We start from the raw sequence: 24,590 nt of genomic DNA, 5'->3' as shown, positions 1-24,590 counted from the left end.
TTCCACTGGATTGAAGAGGCAAGTGTTTGAAATTCAGGAGACTATAAAATTGATTCTTCCATAAAGAAGTAATTTGTGGTAAATGGTGTAGTCCTCTGGACAGCCATTCACTCATTTTATGTGACTGGGACCCTTGAAACATGGTCAGAAAGATTAGAGAAGGACATCTCTGATCTGTTATTTATCAAGCCAAGAAAACTTTCTTTTTGACGATACAGCATCTGGAAGCAGACCCAGCCAAACACGCCATCTTACTCAAGGCTTCTGGGACCAGGGTAAAAGCAATTTTAAGAAAAGTTTGCATAGTGTTGTGGAGTTTGCTAGAAGATTCTGAAATACTTAACCAGCTTTTCTATATTTAGTTGCACATTCTCTGCTGGGGAAGCAGCAATGCACTGTGTTACTCCAGAAAGCCTGTGGGAGATCCAGGCAGGGTTGTAGGCTTCTGAATTCTGGCAAGTAAAATTGCCTGGCATGAACCTCCTCCAAGAAAGTATCTTCCCAAGAAGTTGTTAGTCACCTCTCCGGTGACAGCTGGCGTTTACATGCTGTGTCCTTGCTCTGGCAGTCTCTGTAGACTGAGAAGGAAATCAGAACATTTAGTGGCCAAAGTGCCAGTGTCTTCAGACAAAAGCAGTTACTACAGTCAGCACTGGAATGAAGCAGTGCATTAAATTGGAAGTAAGACAAGCTGTCAATATATATCTGATTAGCTTCTGTCATAATGCTGTTTCTGCTATTGGCCCTGTTACTGTCCTTTCCCAGTGCTTCCAACAGCTAAAGTATTTCTTCTTGAATATATCATCTTGTTTAATATTACTGTGTGTGCAGTCCTTAAACTTATTTGTCCTTGGTCTCATACTGGCAAGGCATCATGAGAGACAGCAAAACCAGTGATGTGGTTGGGAGAACAGGGGGTGTGAGGTGATGCAGTCTTGGTGGTCTGTTTGTCACTTCTGTTGGCACTACAAGGGTCCTGGGGGAGCAGCAGTCAGGTACCATTCCTAAGTTTGGAGATGTGTTTTCTCCTCCAAGTAGATTTACTGCAATCTTTTAAAAAGTAATGGGTGTTCCCGATAAACCTTGATAAAGCTCGTCGCTACATCAGCATTTGTTCTTGTTAGATATTCCAAATGACCTTTCCAGACATGTTCTTTCAAGGAGATACAGCTCATATCCTCTTCATAATAAGCTGTTGTTCTCCTTATTTAATCAGAATATAAATGGACAATGCACTTTGTAAGGTAGTAAAATATATTCTCTGCCCCCAAGAGATTGCTTATAAGCAGAAATAGTCAGAAATTGAAATGAAAGGATAGGATTTATGTAAATCAAACTAGGCAGCAGCTGAGGTCTTGTTTTGTGGTTATTTCAGTACTTGTATGTTCAGTCACTTCATGATATGTGCCTGTGGTGAAAACATCTTAACTATCACAGTGTTTTAAATGTTAAATATTTTTAGAGAAAACCTGAAATAAACTGAAATACCGGAAATTTCATTAACATATCCAAACAGTAGAAATCAACATGAAAATTCAATTTTAACGTGTCCGAGTCAGAAGAAATAATATAATATACCCTTTTAAATATTTGTAAAGTACAATATAGTGGATAAACAGGATTCTCCTCCAGAGTTACTGGTTTCCTCATGTCACAGTCAGATCACTGCAAGCAGTGAAGCTGTAAAACAGTTTACAGTGATGTACAACTGCTTGGAACATGGAGAGTTTAGAAACATGTTTAAAAACTGTAATTTATCACGTTTTAGTTCATCTTAGCTAAACAAAATCTATTGAAATAATATGCAATTTTAAAGGTTGAATTGCTATGGGGTATTGAGTGTTCCTGACCAGCTTTGGAAAGAGATTTACACTGAACACTGACTTAGCCATAGTAAAGAACAGTTAAACTTTTATCACTGTCACATTTCTAAGTCTCAGCCTCCCATTAATGCAGGTGATGGGGAGCTGGCTGCAGCCTGACATTATGTTCACCTACCACCCTCCCCTCCCAGATGGAGGCATGGGGATACCCTAAAGAAATGAAGATTGATGGCTCCTCCATTAACTAAAGCCTCTCTTGGCTCTTGTTGTTTCCGAAAATTAGAAAGGAATTAAATAGGAAAATTGGTTAATTGTCACCTCCTATTTTTTCCTAATGAGCAGGCTTTTAGTAGCCTTGTGCTTCGAGTTGAAGAAACTTGAAGACATGCTGGTGCAATACTAAGGATAAAGCATTTCTCTTTATTATGGTCAGTTACTGCTAATCTCCTTTTAGAGTTTAAACAGGGATTTATAGGGATTCATTTGTGGCTTAGATTTGGAGATAATTAAGTACCTTTCTGCTGCAAAGAAGGAATGGAGAGAGAATTGGTTCAAAGCTAGAAAAAGATTCCTGTACTATCGCATGTATTAAACTTCCTTTTATTTGGTTGTCACCCCAATAGGAATGATTAGTGGGTTGTAAAGAAAGAAAATGTATTGCATTACATCTATTAAAGCATGTTTTATATGTAACAGTAATTAAAATATAATTGAAATTATGAGTTCTTCTAATTATTGGCTTTACATAATGCATAGTTAAAGAGTGAGCATCTATAAATGTGTCTTTTTTTACACATCCAGAAATGGTTTGCTGGCAGCATTTTAATTAAAGATGGATTAGCTAAAATGCAGTTTAATCATTCTGTCATCAAAGGATTTAGACCTCGTTAATTAGCTGTTGATAAATAGGTTTAAACTACAAAAAATTTAATTTAAAATATGCCAGTTGTGATCTAGAGTTATTAGAGCTGGAAATGGAGCAATGAGTCTCAGAAAAATCTGTGCCATCTCTTTCCATAATATTAAATTAAATATGTAATGTAGGCCAGTGCAGAATTTTGTTCTGCCTTGTTAGTAAGGGATGTGATTCCAAGTGGTCTTTGGATTTGGGGAAGAATGAAAACAGAGACTCTTGAATGATCATTGTGTTGTAGTGCGCCAGTGGGATCCATTTTCCATTTATGTATTTAGTAAAGATTGAAAACTATTGGAAAATCCTTCCTCTCTGGGAAATGGATGAAAACAACTCCTGTTCAAGGGTAGAGGAGCAGAGCAGGAGGAGCCCTGTGTTGGTGCAGGCAGCCTGGCGGAGGCAGGAGCAGCAAGGAGCACATGGAATGTGGGCTTAGCACAGCACAGGACAAGTTCCCACCTTCCAACCCTGTGCTCCTGGGGCCAGTGCTGACCCTCCCAGCTGGAGTGCAGTGAGGTTTTCCCCTTTTCCCTGCTGTGGGCACACGGGGGCTGTGGCTCTGTGGGGTGCAGCATGGTCATTCCATCAGCTGGGTTTCATTACCTGCGCTGCTCTAATCACAGCTGCAATTCCAGCCGTGGCCATCTCTGGTAGCAGGCAGGCTTTGTCTGTCCATCACCTCCTGGGGTTCTTGGCCAGGCTGGAGCCTTGCTGCCCTGCTGTGGGTAATCCTGGTTTGTGTTCTCTGCCAGCCCAGCACACACCTCCTGCCTCTGAGCTGCTGCCCACCAAAAACCAGAAGGTGAGGTAGACCTGGACTTGCAAGTCTGTCACAGTTGACATTAAACTTTTTTATTATGAATATCTTAATCAGCTCAATTACTGTGAGATGCTAACTGTATTTCAACAGGATTGATAGTTAAAGATTTCAGTAGTGTAATAGTCATAATATTTTTATCCACAATCAAGTGGGTTTTATGCAGATGAATCACTTCTGACAAATGATGACAGGTGAATTTTCTGAGTAGAGTTAAAAGAGTTTCAGGAGAATAGTAATTTGACAACCATACTTGAATACATTTTAAAGGCTTCTTAAGTGTTAATTTAAAGATTGACTTATTGAAAAGTGGTATTTACAGAGCATTCTTGGTAACTGTCCTATCTCTAGGGTACCCATTCCGTTGTCTTGCCAATCTTGTGGAAAAGCAGCAGCTGAGTAGGAGGTTATAGGCTTACATAATCATTGCTTGCATTTGAATATTGGTAATGAAACGGCTTAGCTGAACTTCTGAGAAAAAGCATAACTTGATGAATTCTCAGTCAAAGAGAAGTGGCACCAGTGTAGGATCAGATGAAAGAAAAATCAAGTGAGAGTGTCCATATGCACTTCTTTAAAATCACATCTTTGAAAGCTCTTGCCCTTTCCTCAGACTGGAAAAAGAAAAAAAATTTGATTAAACTCCAACAGTCCTGTTAGAAAAAATTGAGATCAGTCCAGAAGAGAGAAGGAGAGATCATTCCACAGGAAATCTTAAACTACTGCAGTACCAGAGTCATGTTCTCTGACTCAAAAGTCATTCAAAAATTCTAGATTTGCTAAGTGATGGTGAAAAATTTTCTTCATGTGGAATAGATAAAAGGAAGAGCTATGAAATTAAAAACTAAAAAGGGAATGTCTCTGAGTGTGAGGAAAATGCAATTCCTGATTCTCTAAATTCACCAACCTGTGTAGCTTAGGGAAAAAGATGAATTATCAGCTCATGTCATATAAGCTCTTCCGTTATTCTTTACATAAGACAGGTAATTTATAATTCCCAATTATGCAATTAAAATGCTAATTACTCCTCACCTAAACGCTCTGTTCTTGAACTGATATTATCAATTACCTTCTATCATTGCAAATCATATATGACATATGTGTCAGTGCCAAGTTTTGTATTATTTATGGACTTTCTGGTTTGTGTGTCTCTGGTTTCCAGGCTGTATTAATGGCTTTACCTTGATGGGCTTTGCCTCCTGAAGGAATGGTATTCCTTCTGCTCTGGGTTGTTTCGTATCTTAAAATATATCTGGATTTTGGGGTCATCTTACTCTGTTCCTGCTCTGAGCTCTGGCTTGTGATCCATTTCAGTACAGAGAAGTAACACACTTAGAAATCCCAATATGAGTTAGTTATTCCAGAGATGAGCCTGCTTACTTCTGTGTTGCTTCTACACAGCTCTTTCTTCAGAAATGTTCTACTGTATTTACTTTAATGTACTGCCAGTTTCCTGTGTCATACCTGCTTGCCAAAGTTACACTTCTTCTGTCCCTGCTCAACTCAAATACCATTTTAGGGTGCTATTTTTATGTAGTATTTGCTGCACATAATGAAAAATAACTTTTTTAAAAGAAAACACAGCAAAAATGAGAACAGAATCTAGATGTTAGAATTCAGAAGGATCAACATTTTTTTTAAAAAAATCACACATTATTTCTGCTTGTGCATGATACAAATTGGGACAATTGTAGAAAGAGATGCTTCAAAGTGTAGCTTCTTTCACTGTCTCTGGTTGATAGTAAGCTTCAGCAGCTCTCCTGTGTGAGCATGCAAAATAACCCAGCCAGGGATTTTAATCTAAAATTTTCATTAGGAGTAGTGTAACCAGTTAGTTTAAGAAGTTGATGCACAGAAGTGGTTTTGTTTCGTATTGTTCATGGGTGTCCAAGTTCTGTTCTAAACAATTTCCAGACCTAAATCATGAAGTATATTATCTCCAAGGTGTTGAATAACTTTGCTCATCTGCTTATTGCTATTTTTCTTGTTGACTGTGAGTTAGTAATCCACTGTTTGTTCATTAATAGTAAGTTGGATTTTTCCTCCTACACTTCTCCACTCTCTTTTACCCTTTTGCAATGAAGGACTGACTGTTTTCTTGTTTCTGTTTAACAAAACAAAACAACCTCAGAGATGTTTTGCAGTACTGCAGTGTGCTGTTGTGAATGAAATGAAAATGGGATTAGATAGGCTAAGCCTTTAAGCATCTAGTTGCCCATGGAAAATAAATTACATTAGCAGAGTAAGTAGGTTAACACAGAGAAATGCTCTGTTTTTAAGAACGTCACTATGTCTAGTGTGGGATTAAAGGAAGCACTGCTCACCTTGCTCCTGTATTCACTGATGGGCTGTTACTGACACCTTGTCTTCTAACCTCTGAGCATGTTTCTTTCAGCCTGGTTTGATGTTAAGTATAAATGCTTTAGTAATCGTGGGCAAATTATATTTACTGTGGCTCAACAGTTTTGTGGGGTATGGGCTTTACAGCTTTCTTATGTGGGGAATTTCATGTGTCTAAATGATCAAAACAATGGCTTTCAGTCCTGGTATTACTAGGGAGATCAGCTTTGGAATATTCGGCCTTCTGTGAACGCCGTAGAAAGGCTTTGGATTTTAACCTGAATCATGGCTATGCTTCATATTTACACCATGCAAAAGCGTAAGGGCACATTCTAGTTGTAATTCCAAAGCAATTCAGTGCACAGATAACTGATAGACATTCACCTACATCTTCCAATTGTAGTCAAAAAAATAAAAGAAGGAACTACGGAAAATCCTACAATTTCTGTCCAGAGCTCTCTTAAGTTACTGTGGTTTCCAATTTGTAGTTCAAACCCACCTGCTTGCATTTCAAGGCAACTCTCAGGGGCTATGGTCAAAGAATACTATTTTTGAAGTATACAAAGGTTTCTTTTTATTAGGAGGCAACTTTCTCAAATACATGTTTTGAGTATAAACACCATCCTGAGATAATGACCTACAAGTGTCCTTGTCTCTTCTGTTCTTGTTTGCTTCACAGGGCAAGTTGACAGCAGAGCTCTCTGATACACAACCTAAAAATCAGGTTCTTGAGCTACCAGTACCCACAGCAGTGTCTGGGAATAATGAACAGCATTATTTAGTGGTTCTCTCTTTCTCATCAGAAACCTTGGGATGAGTAATTGTCCCTGCAGCCTAAGGTGATGTGCATGTCTCATTCTGCAGCACTTTGCTGCAGTGACTGAGGGTGTGGGACCTTCAGAAGATGTCACTGAGGAATGACTTGGGCAGTGTTACAGAAACTTCGCCAGGTTTTAAATCTTTTTTTTGTCAGACATTGCTCAGATATGCTTACTGCTTTTAGTTCCTTCTGTATCTCTCTTTTCTCCATGTTTATTATGCTTTCTGTAATTGCATTTCTTTCTGGATTTGTAAGATACAGGTGAAAATGCTCAACTGGATTTTTATTTAAAATTTGAACCTTTTTGATGGAGAAGTGTCTTGGTTTCAGGAGTGAATAGCTGAGAAATGCAAATTTTGCTTTCTTATAATATTTCTTACAACTCAAGAAGGGCTGATGATAAGAATTAAAATTAGAGATTATTTATGTACTTATTTTGGGAAATAAAAATTACGCTGCTGAGTGTGTTTGGATATGTTGTATTCTAGGGATGAGGAATACCTGAAAATAAGCAAAATGTGAGAGCAATCAATGCAGATAATTCTATTCCTCCTGCTTTATATGTCTGTATTCTGTAAATTCACTTAAAATTAGGAAAACTCTTGACATTAAACTACCTTATTTAATGCAGTTTCCATTCATAGCACTCGTATGATTGTAGTTGTCAATGTGCATTAGATAACAGTAGAAACTGGACCAAAGGTGGCCATGAAACACAAACATCATTGTCAGAATGATTCTGATAATTTGTCAGAAAGACTGTTGGTAGAAGATTTTACTTTAATGCTTTTTAGGCTCTTTTGAAGTCTTCAAGCATTCTGGAGGTTTGTTTGGATATGTGCAGTACTCCATAGGATCTGAAACATTGCAAGTAAATACTTGTTCTGTTATTTCTACCGGTGAATAACCCATTATTTCTGAAAGGGGAATTCTCCTCTCTAAAGCAGTCAGTGAGGCAGTTGAGACTCAGCAGAGCAGTGGGGTTAACATCATCTTGTGCCTCAGAAAATTTGCAAGTAGGGGAGGTGCACTTATGTCGATTTACTTGAGTTGATGGTGACTAACACCTGGGGTTTTTTTAAACTGATGGAAAAAACATTGAGTTTTTTAAAACAGCCTTAACTCTTTGCATATTGTCAGTCAAAAGAAGTGATGGTTTTGGGGGGAAAAAAAAAAAGAGCACCAAACCCAGGATGTTCCTCTACACAGCAAGAGCAACAAACCAATTGTGTCCAAAGCAATGCACAGCCCATGCTAGCTCTAGCAAAGCTGTCTGCATTTGGCAGGTGACATGTGACAAGCCAAGTACACCACTGAGGCCATACTTACATGGTGATGCACTTGGCCTCTGAAGAAATCCTGCCCAAAACATGGCAGGAAGCTTTGAAACCCCTGCAAGGAGATGAGAAGGAGCTGCTTCATTTGTGCACCTGTGTTGGTTGCATTAGAAGCGCAGGGCAGAGCATCCAGCACCAACATTAAACTGGCTGAACACATTTATCCTCCTCAATTATCCAAAAGACCAGGAGAAGTTCAGGATGCAAGATTTGCAATGCACGCAGAGTGCCAGATTAAATTATATTCCATCCAACTATTTCAGACTTTATACTTTTGTGTTCCTCTTATAGCTAAAGATTCTTACAGAGTGTACACAGTGAAGTCTTGATATGGTGAAGTCTAGTTGGCAGAGTTTGCATTAACTTCAGTGGAATTGGGACTTTACCTACAAAGTCTTGGCACCTTCACCAATTCTACATACACACTTTGTAGGTTTGAAAGGCCAGCCTTTGTCATCAGAGGGATATCCAGTCCTTCATTTATCTCTCCCATATTATACAAGGGTGTTGGCTGTCTCTGATGGAAATTTTGAATTTTTTTCCAATTGCATGAAGTCATACTCTGAAAAAGTAAATTCAGAGAAGTGATGTGAGTAGTTTTACTAGCAGGAAACTCATCACCTGGCAAAGTTGTCCCGTCACCAGCTCAATCACATAGATAGTCTTTCTTAGTCTTAAAAGGAAGTCCACGATGTTTGATGAAAACAGAAACAAAGTTCAGTCAACAGCTGGATTACACAAAGGCTGTCTTGATTTATTGATTGATTTTTACTGCTAGTCGGGGAGTACTGCAAGAGGTGACTGCTGTTACTGGCTGCATAGTTTCATATTAATTGCAACTATGAATATGTAATCATTTGTCATGTGGAAAAATAAACCTTGCTATCCTGCATCACTGATGATGGAAAGATGTTTAGAGCCTTCATTATTTCATTTTTACATTTCATTTTTAAGCTCTTTATAAGATTACTGAAAGTTGCTGTCTAGAGGACATAGTTTATTCAATCATTTAAGGTGAAGGGTCTGTAAAACACTAAAAGTTGCTTCCTAAAATGTAATTATACACATAAAACAGGATAATTATTGTGCAAAATGTTTGTGAATAGTGTCATGTCTTACAGAGTAAACCTTGCCTGCAAGCAAATGTTTCCATATGAAATGTCCATTTCCCTGAAAGAATGTCTTTGTCAGAAAAAATTACAGTGTGGGTGATAAATTTTATTAGCTCAATTTAGTGATATCTCTGCTGGGTTCTCACCATGTCAGAGTTTCTCCTTACCTTTTCTGGCGTTTGACCTACTCATTGCTGTTATTCATTTATGGCCCAAAACAAACTTAGTGTTTTCTGCCTTGTAAACCACCACAGTATTTTGAACAGAAAAGAGATCTTATAAACAGGGTGTCCTTCTACTGCGTCTGTAAATGGAAGCTTTTCTTTTTTCAGATGTGATTAATTTGTATGCTTTCTTTTGTTTCTCTTCAAACACTGTCATTTTGTGTAATTTTAAAATCCAGTTTAGATTTACAAGCATGTAATGTCTTTAATATCTTTTGAATTTGCATTGTGTTCTGTGGCTTGCTGCTGAAGAAGGACAAAATCACAACATCTCTGTTCTTTGAATAGCACCATTATCACTCTGTGTTAATGAAATGATTTCAGTATTACAAGAAATGAAGTTTTGGAATTCATTCAGTATTACAGGGAATTGGATTGTAACTAGAGCATATTTCAAAAAGAATAAAAGGATCCATGATATGTGCTTAGCTCGTAAAGCACCTAATCCTATATTAATTGTGCTTTGGGCACATCTGCCCTCATGTGAAGGGGACTTTGACAGTGAAGATGAAAATACTGTAATGCTTTTTAAGGCCAAACAGCTCCTCCAGCAGGAAGGCAGTGAAGGAGGAGCTCCAGGGGCTGTTCTCCCTTCCTGTCCCAAGCACACACCAGAGCAAACAATGCTGCGTTGTACTGTCCTTTAGAGGCTGCAGGAGACTTGGCCTCATGGTACCACATGATCTTTTTGCTCGTAGGATTGAGTTTGTGTTAATTTTTTTCCCCATGTTTGGACAGGAAGAGATCATAGAGGTATTTAGGTTCCACAGTCTGAAATGGAGTCTTATGTTTTCTCTGTGTCTGTTGTACTACAGACAAGGAAACCTGAGGCTGTCCATTCCTGCCCAGACTGTGATGCAGAAAGTGCCTGGTTTTATGTGAAGGGAGAGCTCTGCTGGCTTGTCTGGAGAGGAGGGTGAACAGCACAGTCAGATGCAAATCAGGCTTAGGGGATATTTAGTTCAGCTTCCAGCAGAAGGTGTCTGTGAGGTGGTAAAAATGAGAGGGCTTCTGCTGAAATTATTTTGAAGAGCTTTGACCAGTCTGGCAAGCTCATTCCTCCGTGAAGGGCTGGTTGGACTTCACTTTTCCTGAATCTACATGATATAGATTGAGGGCAGTAGGGTTGAAAAGAGGGATCATGGATGACATTGTGTACCTGCCTGAAATGCAGCAATGCTGTGCTTTTCTCAGTTCCACTTCGGAGAGTTTGGCCAGCTTTTCACTGTTACCATCCTGTTTCTTCTGTGGTCAGATGAACTCTCTTTTGCCAACAGTACTTTCCCTCTTGGTGTTGAGCTGTAAGGAAAGCAATTGCCATCTGACGTCACTGAGCTGCACTCGAGCACTTTGCTGCAGAGTTGCCTAATGGCTCTGTGTGTGTTGATGGCGTGCAGCTCTGCAGGGCTGCTGAGCTCTGCATGGGGGGCAATTGGAGTGCTCAGCTGAGCAGAAATGGGCAGAGAGCCTTGTTGGGCAGCTGGGGATTTACACCAACACAGCTGTACTCAAGCAGAACTTGTTTTTCTCCCTGTCTTGGAGTGATTTTGCATAAATCATTAATTACCCCCTTTGTTTCTTTGCAGCCTGTTCCAGCACTACTGCTACACTCGAGGTGGCATGCGCCACACCTCCTACACTTGCATCTGTGGCAGGTAAGAGGATGATTTACACTCAACTGTGTGATCTTTATAATCAGTTCCCCCTGGATATTTGTAAAATTGATCCTTTTAGGCATGTCATGGGTTTGCAAATTCCCCCAGAATGAGTTTTGGCCTGTTTTCACTGGAAAAGACCAAGACAGGTAGGTGGCTACCATCTCCTGAAGACATAACTTGGTAATAGATTCTGCTGCACTCCAGAGGTTCCCCAATGGCTGCTGCTGCTGCTGCTGCTGCCAAGACTGTGTTTATGCTCACCCCTGTGCTGCACTTGGCTTTTTTTATTACATAGCATCATGGAGAAGGGATTTAAGCTATTCTGTGTTGCTCAAAAATACTTTTTTGAAATACACTTCAGGTATTTCTTATCATCCTCAAATTTCTTTGTCTCAAAGATCAGGATGCAATTAAACTAATATCATTGGAATTTGGAATTTTTTACTCTCTCTGCTTCTTGCTGAACAGCTAGTGTTGAAGGTCACTGAATTTGGGAAAGTAGTATAAAAGTTCTCCCTGCGGTTGTAGAAATGCACAAGAGAACAGTGTGGGATACATGCTGAAGAACAGCTGTGTGCTTCATGCAGAGATTAATCTTACTTAGTGGAATTAATCTAATCAGAGATGTATGACAGTTAGATGAGCCATATATGTTGGTATATATGTTCCACTTGTTCTGCTGCTGCTTAGAAACATTTGCCCTACACTGAGGTCACATCCACTCACAAAAGATGATTTTTATGTTAATGACAATAATGCTATATTGCTTTGAAGGTAATAAGAACAATTAGCACCACTTCTTTCTGCACTTTACTCAATTGCTTATTTGTAAATGCAGTTTTCCAATTTATATGCAAAATTGCAGCAGGAGCATGAGCAGTTTTATGGCAAATTGTGTATCTGAATTGTCTGAAAAGTTTCCTGGTTTAAGTACCGTTGTATAACTTGAGAATTAACATCCCAGTGAAATGAGACTCCATCTCTAAGCTTTTGTCACAGACAGTGATGGTATGCTTCTTCACAGCCTTACAGACTTCACATTCACTTACAGTGGATCAGAAGCTGTGCTGCAGGATCTGGTTTGGGTGCTGCTGGTCAGATCACTTTGGTAAACCTCTAGAAATGCCCAGTCAGTGTTTGTGTAGTGGGTCCTTGTGACCTGTGGGAACAAGCCTGAAGAACCCAGGACCTGCATTGCACATCTTGGGGAACCCTGGAGGAGGAAAGGTCCAACAGTAGCTCAGAATTGGGTGCTGTCAGGAGCTCCCTGGGCATCCTGTCCTGCTCTGCAGGGCATGGGGGTGGTGTTAGAGCTGCCTCTAAGCTATTGGAGCATTTAAAACATAGAGAGGGGCTGTCTTTGGAATGCAAGATCCAAACAACATTGTGACTCACTGTTGTCGTTAGGAGCTGGCATTGTATCCTACCACTGGAATTAAAAGTGCAGACATTCTTGATTTAAAAAAAAAATATTACACGAGAGCAATTTACAGATAAAGCTCTTTGTATTCTATGTTCTGACTATGATTGATGAAGTGAGAATGAATAATATTAACAGTTTTAAGCCAGCTCCTAATAAGTGAATGAATTCAATTAACATAATAATGGCAAATTTTTTTAATACTGTGAAAATGTCATGCATTGTAAATATTTCACTTAACTACATTTACAGCCAAAAATAGCTTTTGCAATTAGGATTTTTGAATGTTTTGTTCTATTCATGCTGAATTCTGTATTTTCCTGAACACTTAAAATGGGCATATTTCGACAGGATCTTGCCTTTTTAGATTACAGGCCTGATAGTAGTTTCCATAGAAAAGAATAATCCTTTTAAATAAAAAACAAGTTTGTTATTTACATTTTTTCAAAAATATGCTGATTAAACTGGAAATCAGGACTAATCAATGTGATATTTCAGTACAGAAATAAATCACTTGTCATGTGATGGGTACATTTGTTTATTGCTGTCCCTGTGCAGTGTTACATTCTTGAGGAGATGCTAAATGAATATTTGGTGTGACCAAAAATGCTTAATGTGTTCACTGTTATTATGAGAATAATAACACACATTGATGAGTGTGACAGGGTGTTACCTTTCAAGATTAGTCCTGTAGTCAGTGACACTTTCAAATGTTGTCACCGGGGAGTGGTTTGAAGTGCAGACGTCACTAAGTGTCATGAAAGGAGGATGGGAGCGTTTGTTAAGCATACTTGGATATATTTAGCACTCATCTACAAAGTGCTGCTTCCAAGTAGTGTCCAAATGCTAATGAGTTATTCACTGCAGTGCCTTAGGGTACCAAGGAATCATTTCTACAAATGGGAAAACAAAGTTAATCCATTCCCAGTGTCCTGGTGGTGCTGGGGTGGATGGCATCCACTGGGAAGCAGGTGCAGAGGTTCCAGCTGGTGTTAGGTCATGGTGGAGGCATTGGTGTCTCTGGAACCACCACAGAAACCACAGCTGCTGCTTGTTTCTCTCTGGTCTTAGGTTCAGATCTTCCTGACTGATGTCTCTGGGCAGATGACAGCTCTCATCAGGTGCTATCAGTCATTAAGAATAACACTGTGCAGTGAAACGTCTTCTTCTATCTGAGGGTCGCCTTAAGTGAAGCTTTTTGGACCAGATTGGGATAGTTATTGAATCTACTTTTCTTCCTTTCACTTCAGTACAACTTTTTAAGATTTCATGCATTAGACAAAAAAGTGGCAAGAAGGGTTAATGCTTTCTTCTGTGTTGATTCTGTGATGATTTAAGTCATGATGGAAATAGGTTCCAGTTTTAGTCAATGGTCTTTCTTTTTTTCTTCAGATGGTCTTAGTACAGAGCTACTAGCTACACTTTCTGTAGTGCTTGATGCTCAGCATAGTCCTGTTCTTAAAATATTGCTGACATTTCTCCCTTTCTTCTAATAATTTGTTTTCAGGGTGCTTTCTGGTCTGAAATGCACCTTGGGGGATTGTTTTCCTTTGCTAGTAATCAGAATCTCTTACCGCAGTTTGCATTCTCAGTGGTGTTAATTTGCAGCTCTTCCGCTGCTTTATTCAATTCTTTCTGTAACAAACGTGTCTTCCACACCAGTTAGAAGCAAGTTATTAAAGGAATAAGAATGGATACACAGAAAGTTCTTGGAGGGTTTCTCAGGTTGGCTGCCTGAAGGTGAGCATTGGCATCCTCACGTGTGGTGGTTTTCAGAGGTGCTGATGGAAAAGAGCAGCAAAGCCAGTGATCCTCCCCTCCCCACAGCACTTCATCTTCAACTGCAGTTTGGGGCCCTAATGCTAGGCCTTGCAACTGCTGCCTCTTGGAATAGGAAGAAGTAGCTTCTACATGAAGGCTCATTTGCTTTGCCAGTGGCTGGGGGTTTTGTTTCTATTGTTTTAAAGCCACCTTGAAAGGCTTACTGAATCATTGTGAACGATTTCTGGCTAACTGTAGCATTTTCTTTGTGGGTACACATCATTTCTGTAGCGTTGCTCCAGAAGCATCTTCCTGCCTTCATCTCAGGGCAGTGGTAGCAATGCACCCTGCAGGGGAGATTGGAGATGCTCCTCTTAGCAGGAACCCGCTGGAGGTTTCCATACTGCTGTCTTCATTTGGGTCAGTAGCGCATTTCTGAGTCAAGCACTCCCACTCATCCTCAGCTGCAGAGCCTGCTCAGAGCAGAGCCAGGGTTCAGTCCTGCAGTGCACATGCTGGATTTGTTTTGGGTGAAAAGCAGTTGGGAGAGCTTTCAGGAGCAGGTCGTTGCTGATGGGTGTTGAGCCCAGGGTACCTGCCCAGAGCCACTCCCAGGGGAGCAGACCCTCTCATGCCAATAAATCCCAGCAGCCAGAGCCCTGAAGTGCATATGGTGTGCAGATCTGGTCTTCAGCACCAAGCGTGCTGTGTGTGCTGTGATCCCATGTGTGTGTGACAGAGCCAAGCTGTGCCTGACTGAGCAGGAGCCTGCAATGCCAACGGTGCTGGGAAACAGAGCCTTCATTCAGCTCCCTGCACAGCTGCCGCTGAGCCTAACAGAAATATTTTGTAAACCCAACCCTTTACATTCAAACGTGCAAAAGAAACCCCTCATCTTTTTATTTGCAATGAGTTTTGTTGGAAGTGTTTGTGCAGTTGTCAAATTTGAGTATATGACTTATTTATGCACTGGTGTGGTGTATGTCACTGAGGGTGCCAGCATATCTTGATAAGTAAACGAGCTGTCTGCAAATACATAAGCATGGAGTCATGCCCTTAAGGTTCATGATGATTTTTCAAAAGTTGATCATAAATATGTGCATGTGCTGTTTGCTTCTCCTGTTTTGTCCCCAGTTTTGGAGGGAGATAAGGAATAGTATCTGCAGCTAAAATCCTGACAAACTGCTGTGGAGTATGTATGTGCGTGCCAGCTGTTGGTGGGTTTATATTATTTCTTGTGTTTTTCCTTAAACACCAAACAATGCCATGCAAGGTCATTCCAGTTGCTTCCGCATGGCATCCTCCCAAAATTTTAGCTCTCCACCTGGGAAGCAGTTCTGGAGGCAGGAAGTGATGCTGCAGTGCAGGGGTGGGAGCAGTCTGCACCTCTGTCACCTGGTGGGAGAGCTCAGGCTGGGAGCTCAGCTCCCACTGGACACAGAGCCTGCCACAGAAGACCTTTTCTTTTGCTCGCACTCCATTGCCCTATTACAGACTTTTTCTTCAGATAGAGCAAACTAATTTTGAAAGTGTCCTGGTGTAGAAAATATTCCAGCAGTGCCCAGGAGACAGAACATCTCAGAAAGAAGCTGATGTCTGTCTTCATCTTGTATACAGATCCGTTTTTAGCACAGCAGTAGAGGTTTTCAAGTCCACCATCCAGCATGGAAAAACCATCCAGCCAGTTGTGAAACTGCTTAAGCCATTGGACCGGCATCACAAAATGAATGTGTTGCAGCCTCAGTTCTGTGGGGCTTTTTAACTCTTGATTTAACAACTTCTGACTTCTCTATTTTTTTTCTGTTTGGAGTGTATATAATTTTATGAAGTACACTTGTATCAGAAAATCATCCCCGAGATTCTGAAATATCACCTTTCACTGTCTTATTACATTGTGATTCTTATATGCTAAATAATAGTTAACAATGATTACTTACTGTTTTCAAAATATCAGTGTAGAATTACTCAGGTTGTAAAAGCCCTCTGAGATCATTCAGTCCATCCATGACCCCAGCACTGCCAGGTTCACTGCTCAGCTGTGTCCCCAAGTGCCACAGCTACATGTTTTAGCTACATTTTTAAATTCTTCCAGGGACACAGTCCAGCCGTTTAGATTGAAAGCCTGCAGAAACTTACTGCTTTCTGCTCCATAATCATTGTTTATGAAATTATCTAAATGACTGATGATCTGTTAAATATCTAATATCACAACTTCATGTATCTTGAAGGTAATCTCCCTTTGGAAACAGTGCATGCTCACTGTTTTTGTAATTGCACACATCAGAAGTCTAATATGAGAAGTATGTCAGATGTCACATTTACTCCAGATACAACAAAAGATTGATTGAAATTGAGCCTCAGATTCCTGTCATCCAAGATACAAAGCTGTTCCAGCATCACAGCTGGAAAGAACTAAATTTTAGCAGGGTGACCAATGAAAGGTTTTGATGAAAGCTGAGGTACAGGCTGGCAAGTGAGCTGGAGGGGTTGGAGAGAAGCTGCAGTAACCCTGTCCCAACATGTGTATTTTTGGATGTGATATAATTCTTCCAGCTTTTTGAAGAGAAAAAAGTGAGAGCATCCATCTGAAGAGAACAGTAAAAATAGGTAGGGCTTGAGATCTTTATCAGCCTTTTAACTGACATTTTATAGACCCAGAGGAATATCAGTAGGCAAGAAAGGATGCCAAGGTCAAATGTAGGTCACTTAGTGGATCATGGAACTTTAGAACCACAGAACAAGTGTCCATCCTTCTCTGGTGCTGTTTTATTCATGTGAATCAGCAGTTTACTCTGAAAGGTTTCCAGGAATAAAAATCTTTTCTTTGCAATGTGATTTTTCAACAGCAGGTAAGAAGAGAGTGTCAGTTTTCATACCTGCTCCTGCTGCTGGCATTGCAAGCTGTGAATATTCCCCAAGCAGTGCATCCCCTCCAGCAGAGACCACCTGTAGCTGTGCCAGAGGGGAACTGGAGCTGTTCCCTCAGACAGCTCTCAGCACCAGTGATTCCTAGAGTGTTTCAAATGCCACATTTTACTCCAGTGGAAGTTAGTTTGTTTCATGCCTTCGACTACTTAACCTCGAATAGGGAAAAATAGCACTAAGTAATTAAAATTAAACAAAATATAAACAAAAATCCACCAGAAAATAAAAATGGGTGTAAATTGAAAAATTACTTGGGCATAGTTCTTTCCTTTGCACTGTCACGGACACAGGAAATATTCATATGAACTGTGCCATGTTCCTCCTGCAGCATGGTCCTGTCTTACAGCCAGAGGACAGAATTCCTGTGCCGTGCCCATCTCTGCTGCCCAGCTGGTGGGGTAGCTGTTGCAGCCAGGGCAGGGATTGACAGCTCTCCCAGGCTGCTTTTTATGTGAATACACTGATGCTTACAGTGTTCCTTCTTGCTGTGTGAATGTGTGTGGTAATGTTTCTTCTTCCACTAATTGTGCTGATTTTCTTTTTTGCCCATCAGTGGGGAGAACTCCTCTGTTTTGCACTATGGCCATGCTGGAGCCCCGAATGACAGGACTATTGAAGATGGAGACTTATGGTAAGTAAAGGGTTAGAGTTTGTTTGATGTTTTTGTTTTGCTACCATTGTTTCCATACAGGAACTGTATGTACTCTTAGAAAAAGGATGACTGCATACTGATAAAAAGTCTAAATCTTTAAAATAGAATGTACCTTTGCATGCCAAATTATTCTGGTTTCTTCCAAAGGTCCTGTACCCCTGCATCTCCAGTTGAAAGGGAGAAGGAGATATTTTTTCAAACACTTCTGGACCAGGGGCACTTAGAATTTAGTTTAAGATATGGCTGTATTCTAAGTACAAGGGCATTGCAAAATTTGTCATTTGAGTTTGCTCTGGGGCCTCAGATCCAAACCTCAGCTCTGGTGGTGGGGTGGAGGATCACGAGATTGTTGGCTACTTGTAGAGAATTGCATCACATTGCAGAATGGATTAGATCTTACAAATGCCTGTGTGCACACAGACACCCTTACAAGAAAGTAGAGATTAGAATATGTGGAGAGATCAAACTCAGTTCAGGTAAGGAAAGGATGTTTCTAGTTCTGTGCTGTGCCAAAAACTTCCTATGAAGATTTACTTAGAGTTTAGTGATGTGTAATACAGCTGCAAATACTAAAAAGTTTTCTCTATGTGTACTACATGTCCACATGCTTTGCAGTACCACTGCAGGTAAAAGCAGAGTGAATGGAAGCACCAAATACATTCTCATAATTTGAAAGATCAATCTATTTGTCTGATGTTTAATGTATCAGATCATAACTTTCATACTTCACCTCCGAAGACATGGGTCAAAAAGCCTCTGTTTATAAAAATGCAAAACTAGTTTTGGAGAAGTTAATCACTGACATTCAGTGGAGGAATTGTACTGGATTACCTTTGGAGCCTGTGCAGGAAGAGTGTAGGTGTGTATTTTCACAGTGGAATGTAAATGTATGAAGAAAAACACATTAGTATTATCATCGATAAGCTCAAAACCTATTATGGAAAACAAATTGAATCTCGAAGTTAAAAAATATGCCTTGGTGGCTGAAGTTCCAGGCACATCTTCAGGTGCTGCACAGTGAACTTACAGAATTACAGATAGGTAATTTCTTTATAACACTGTAAAAACTTTTTTTAAAAGCTTCTTGTACAATAGTTTATGTATTATCTTCATCTGTGGTTAATAGCTTACTAAACCCATCAAATACCAAAGTTAATGTATTGCAAGGCAGTAGTTTTGATTTATGATTATGTTGTGTTTGAGTAGATGATATGCTTTGAGCATTTTTTGATCAGGAAGGACATACCAATATAAGAGTGTATCAGCTGTGTCATTCAATTAAATTTAGAAAAGAAGGTGTGTAGCATACAGGAAATCTCAGCATATGTAACTGAGAGAAGATATGCCGCAGTGCATGATGATATCCCATATTTAAAATGAAGGGCATTAAACAGTGAGGGAGACCTCAGGGTGAAGGGTATGTGTAGGAATCTTTCACTTACAGTCTCCAAAGACAGTTTAGTGGATGGCTGTAGTCCTTCTTAAACCACAAGAGCTCATACAAGACACTTTGCAAACCCTTATTTTCTGCAGCACTGGAAAAGTCTTTAAAATACATTTGGGTTTTATCAGCCTCAGGTGTCTCAGTGTCAGGAAACCATAACCCACCAAACACATGGATCACTTCAGCATTTCTAAACTGCTGAGCAGCACCCCTGCCTCACCAGAGGTTTAACAGAGCCTGCAGTGACCTCCTGCTGAAATGGTGTGGTGGCACCTTGCACCAGCTGAGGAGATGTTTTCAGGTGCAGGGGGTGTCAGCAAAGGGTGCCCCAGATGCACAAACACCTGCCAGGCTCCAGCCACTGCCCTGCCTTTCCCACTGCCTGGTATTCACAGAGCAGACTCTGGTACTCACAGAGCAGACTCTGCTCCACACTGGCTGCTTTGTTTTTGTTTTATTCTCAAGGGAGAATAAAAAAAATAATAAGAAAAAGTGATTTAATTTCTGTAAAGACAATTTAGAAGCACGCTCGTTTTCCACAGTTAAAAATAGTGTTTCAGAAAAAGTCCTGAGGTGTAGCATACATGAGCAGCATACAAATTCTGCCAAGGCACTACCTGAGTGGTTTCACTGTGTGACTTTACAAATGTCTGATTTGGGTGTGGAAGTGTGTGTGTGTGCATACAGAGGAGGCATTAAAATGACAGTGTGCTGATTTGTCTGTGTATATTAGCATCTGTATATTGGCTTTCAATTAAGGTTTTTAATGGCTGTGGGGAGCCCTCTGTTGGATAGTCTTAGGAAGCCCTGAGCATGGGGAAAAAATAGACTTTATTTTTGGTGAAAAAGAGGTAAGAGTAGTTTTCAGGGTTATTTCTGTTTCTGCCAGCGTTTTGGCATAACATTAATTTAACTATTCATAGAGTTGTATGTAATAGAATTGGAAGATTGGGTGTTTGGTGTGTTTTTTAATAAATTATTCAGTCGAACTTCATGTCTTTTTCTCAGCATTACTTAGTGGATATGAACAACATTCATGGGTTTTGCAGAAATGTGCTGTCCAGTTTTTTTATGTACAAAGCAGTGCAGTGCAGTAAGTATCATAAATAAGGCAACTAAGCACCTGAATATTAGAAAAAATACATCTGGAAGACTGTGGCTTTGCTTCTGTGAAATGCTTGAGTTCATGCATTGTTTGCTCTTTTAAAAGTATGAGTAACAAGGATTTAGTTGAATCAAAAGAAGATCATAGGCCAAAATGTTTGTGCTATTTCATTTTTATATCTTTTTTTAAGGCTGTTATTCTGACTTCTTTGTCAAAAGCTGTGGCAGGTTTAGAAAAGCCTGGCTTTATGCTGTTCTTTTTTTTTTTTTTTTTAATTAGCCCATATCAAGTGGGTTTATTGCTTCTGTAAGAAACTGGTATGGAATTGCATCTCTGCTACTGCATCATAATCCACGCTTTTTATAGGTACAGCTTCTGCACTAAAAGATCCCAGTGTAAAACAAAGGACTATCAGGGGAATTTCTGACACTTCTTGTTAATACACACTGTCTTGCTAAGCAGGGCTATCCTTTTCAATCTGTTAAATATTGAAGTAGCTATCTAACACAAAGCACTGTGATTGACCGAGAAAGAAATCAGTATTTTTAGGGAAGTTGAGGTGTTCAGGATACAGGTATTTAACTGGCATGGATATAAAAAGCAAATATTACAATAGCAGCAATTCAGTGTTTTGTGTAAATGATGCATGTGCTATAGCATTCTGTGGTGGACATTGAAATTATCAATTTGCTGTAAACCAAACACTTTCCCTAAGCAGGTGTCTGTTGTCTCTGTGGTCAGAAAGGTCATCCAGATAAAGGCTCAGTCGCCATTGTTGGCACTTGGCCCTTTTACTCACTATTAACTTCAAATAAAATCTTCTACTTGGAATGTGGCAAATCACAGCTTGCAGTGGTGATGTATGGCCAGGCTGTTCACAAATACTGATTTTCTTCTGTTATCTTAATGCTCTGACAGCCTGGATTGGAACTGAGCCCTGCACTGACACTCAATGCATCCTCTCCAGGTATCACATTACGAATTGGATGCCAGGACCCCTTCTGTTTCTGTGCTGAGGCTGTAACTGCGTTTGGGAGTAGGGAAAGTGGAGTCATGAACTAAAGTAGTTGTTGTAGTTTGCAATCTCCTGCCTTGCACACAAGAGGCTTCCGGTATTTTGGAAAACCAAAGGTCTTTCAAAGTTTGATGAGGAGTAGAATGGAATTAAAAGCTGCTACTCAAGAAGACAATAGCCCAAATAAATTGAAGGAGTAGAGATCTGAGTCCTTTAGGCACAAATCAAGAGCAAATGTGCACCTGGAACTCCTGCTTATCAAATGGCGGCCCCCGCGTGGTTCATTCTTCTGGGCTCATGTCTCATGAGCAGTTTTGCTTTTGTTCACACTGCAGAAAATACTGGTTCAACTGTTGGAGGGCTTGTGGGGGGTGGAAACTCGGGTTACAACTCTTCTAAACTGTTCTCTGACTTTGGCTGGAAGTTACGGCTTGATCCTGGGCAACTAGAACAAGTTCAGTAAGAGCCAGTGTGCTTCTATGGAAAGTGTTGTCTCAACAAATCAGCATCTGCCGTCTGGGAAATGAAAGTTTCCTTAAAAATAGTGGAAGCAAATTGCCTTGGGTCTTTCTTTCTGCCTGCTGCCCTTGCCCTGCCAGTGCTGCAGTGTGGAGTCACACCGTGGCTGGGGAGAGAGGGAAGGGAGAACACTGAGCATCAAAGCCACGTGCAGCAGAGGAAGCCTGGGGCAAGACAAATGTCTCTGCTCACCTTTGTGATCTGCTGGTTTATTCTAGAAACCATCAGAGATGTGAACCTGAAGTGTACATTTTATGTTTTGATTTGAGAAGGTTTTGAGTACAATTGTAGTTTATTGCATTTGATTTGCAGCCTGGTGACTCCTGCAGCCTGACTTTGTGAGCTCCTGGCATTGCCGCATGCCAGAAGCATGGCAGGAGTTGATTGCTCTGTTGCAGTTGATCAGCAGGGCTCCTGCAATGTTTGGTAAATAGAAAATGCTCCTGTGATCTTAAAATAAAGGTTGATTCTTCATGATGAGGCTTACACTTAAATAATAGAAATGTAAGAAAATCAGCCTGAGCCCAGATGTAACTGGGATGGATACAGCTATTACCTGAGGTGCTTTTCTGCAGGTGCCGTGAGCTGCAGGTCTAGGTTTTTGATGGCATCTGACAAATGTACCTCAGTGAAAATTCAGCACTTTGTAAACGACTCTCATTGGCAGCTTCACTGACCTTCAAGCACTTAATGGCATTTCGGGGGGTTAGCAGGTCCATTTTGGCTTTGCAGAATAATGAAAATATTTGTCTATTCTGCTGCAAAAAGAAAGCATTTTTAATGTTTTGAAATGTCCCCCCAAGTTACAACGTTAATGAACAGCAGCCCCTGAGGCTGCAGAGGGTCTGCTCCACACCCAAGGAGCGCAGGCACTCACCTGGGCCAGGGCCTGCTGCAGGACTGGCAGCTGGGAGGGGACACTGCTCCTCCCTGGAATTTATTGAGAGGGCTTGGGTGAAAGCATAAATAAGGGGAGTACAACCAGCATCAACTGCTTGGGAAGTGCAGCAAACCTAAGAGAGAATCCATTAACCTTGTATTCACAGTGGTACTACCTATTATTTATCAAATAAATCTAGCTTTTAGAAGTTTAAATAGAAGCAAGTGGGATCATCGGATGATGTCTTTCACTTTATTTGACTGTTCCTTTTAACACTCATATAATTGATTATTGATTACTTATGTCTTTGAAATAATTTATTGATTTCAATGACAACGTTGGGCAGTGTACAGTATCCTTGGTGAAACAGAATGTCTCTGCTGTTCCTATGATGTGCCATCACTGCTGTGGGTGACAGTAATAGAAGTTTTACTTGGAAATAGTTTTATTGCATTCAGGTACCAGAAAGCTTTGTTAGTGTCACAAAGCCTAACACATCTGTCATAAAAGTACAATCTTAGCATAATGTTAAATGATTTAAATGTGTCTTGGCTATATCAACAAGCTCAGTTATTGCTGAGTCAAATCATAGAGCTGGGGATATGGAAAACTGTCCAGTATTGCAAAATCTGAATTTATCTGAGGCATATTTTTGTTTCTACTTCTTTCCTTAATATCCCAGTGCAAATTTAAATCATCAGAATAATGCTGACAGCAGGGGGCACTAAAATAAGAGCTGTGGAAAGAAGTGAGCTTTGCCCAAGTTTTCATATTGGTAACATCCTGTACTTGCCAGAGCAAACACTCAGCAACCTCCTGGGAGCACTGCCTTTACATGTGTGTGCTCTGCTAAAGCTGTCAAACTTGCGTTTCCTTCCTTCCCTTTGGCACTTGTATGTAGCTTTTGGTGTTTTCTTTTTATTATTATTTGTGGTGCTCTCATAAGATCCTTCTAGCACCTCTCCTACTGTCGTTTCGGAAGCTTTGTTCATCACAGGGAGTTTTTCCTGGCTGCAAGTACAGGTAGTCGTAAAAGGTTGTTCTGGATGATGCAGAGGGAAGATGTTGAATGTTTGGGGCTTTTTATTTTTAATGTCTGAATAGGGACAAAGGACAGTTTTCAGCTCCCTGGAGTGGCTGGTCACTCCAAGGTGTGTGAAGGGAAGGGTCGGGCTGGAAATCAGGGAGAGGTTTTTCCCCCAGAGGGTGCTGGCACTGCCCAGGCTCCCCAGGGAATGGTCCCGGCCCCGAGGCTGCCAGAGCTCCAGTAGGGTTTGGACACCAGGGATGCCCAGGGGGGTTGTTGGGGGGTCTGGACAGGCACAGGGGCTGAACTGGGTGATCCTTTTGGGTCCCTTCCAACTCAGCCTATTCTGTGATTCTGTGTAGAGTATCACAAAAGAAAGTTGCCTCTTGCAAGAGCTAGCCAGATTTAGTTGTTCATGGCTAAGCCTTCTATTAACTAAAATAAAAGTTACTTTGCTGATTTTAATTCTTTGACCTCAAAGCATAATATACAGTTTTCTATAATCAAAAATTCGTCAATTCATGTATAATCCATGTGTATTTATCTTTTATATATGCAGACACTCTGCTTCTGCTGCATACATATTGCATTGAAACGATATCCGCATATTTATTGTAATATTATACAGTTTTATTTGTAGGAAATGCACTAGTCTCTTCTTTGGAGGAATGAGTAAGTGGAAGACTTTCTGTGAGTACTGAGAGGCTGTCGTTTATTTCAGGAAAGTATTGGAAACATTTCAGTAAATCAAGAAAAGATTTCGGTAAGCTTGAAAAAGCTATACCAGAAAAAATGATC

General features: G+C 40.3%; 1 protein-coding gene across 1 annotated transcript in view; it reads left to right on the top strand.

The window, feature by feature from the left end:
• Positions 1-24,590, top strand: part of PEPD (peptidase D) — a 140,706-nt gene that overhangs the window by 68,831 nt on the left and 47,285 nt on the right. The window contains exons 10-11 of the mRNA XM_066194888.1: positions 10,973-11,041; positions 17,704-17,781. Coding sequence (XP_066050985.1) covers positions 10,973-11,041; positions 17,704-17,781 — 147 coding nt within the window. The remainder of the gene's footprint in view (positions 1-10,972; positions 11,042-17,703; positions 17,782-24,590) is intronic.

The sequence above is a fragment of the Chamaea fasciata genome, unplaced genomic scaffold, assembly GCF_029207755.1.
Source record: "Chamaea fasciata isolate MVZ Bird 193981 ecotype frontalis unplaced genomic scaffold, bChaFas1.0.hap1 SCAF_12, whole genome shotgun sequence".
Taxonomy (NCBI): domain Eukaryota; kingdom Metazoa; phylum Chordata; class Aves; order Passeriformes; family Sylviidae; genus Chamaea; species Chamaea fasciata.
This window is presented reverse-complemented; position numbering and strand designations above follow the sequence as displayed.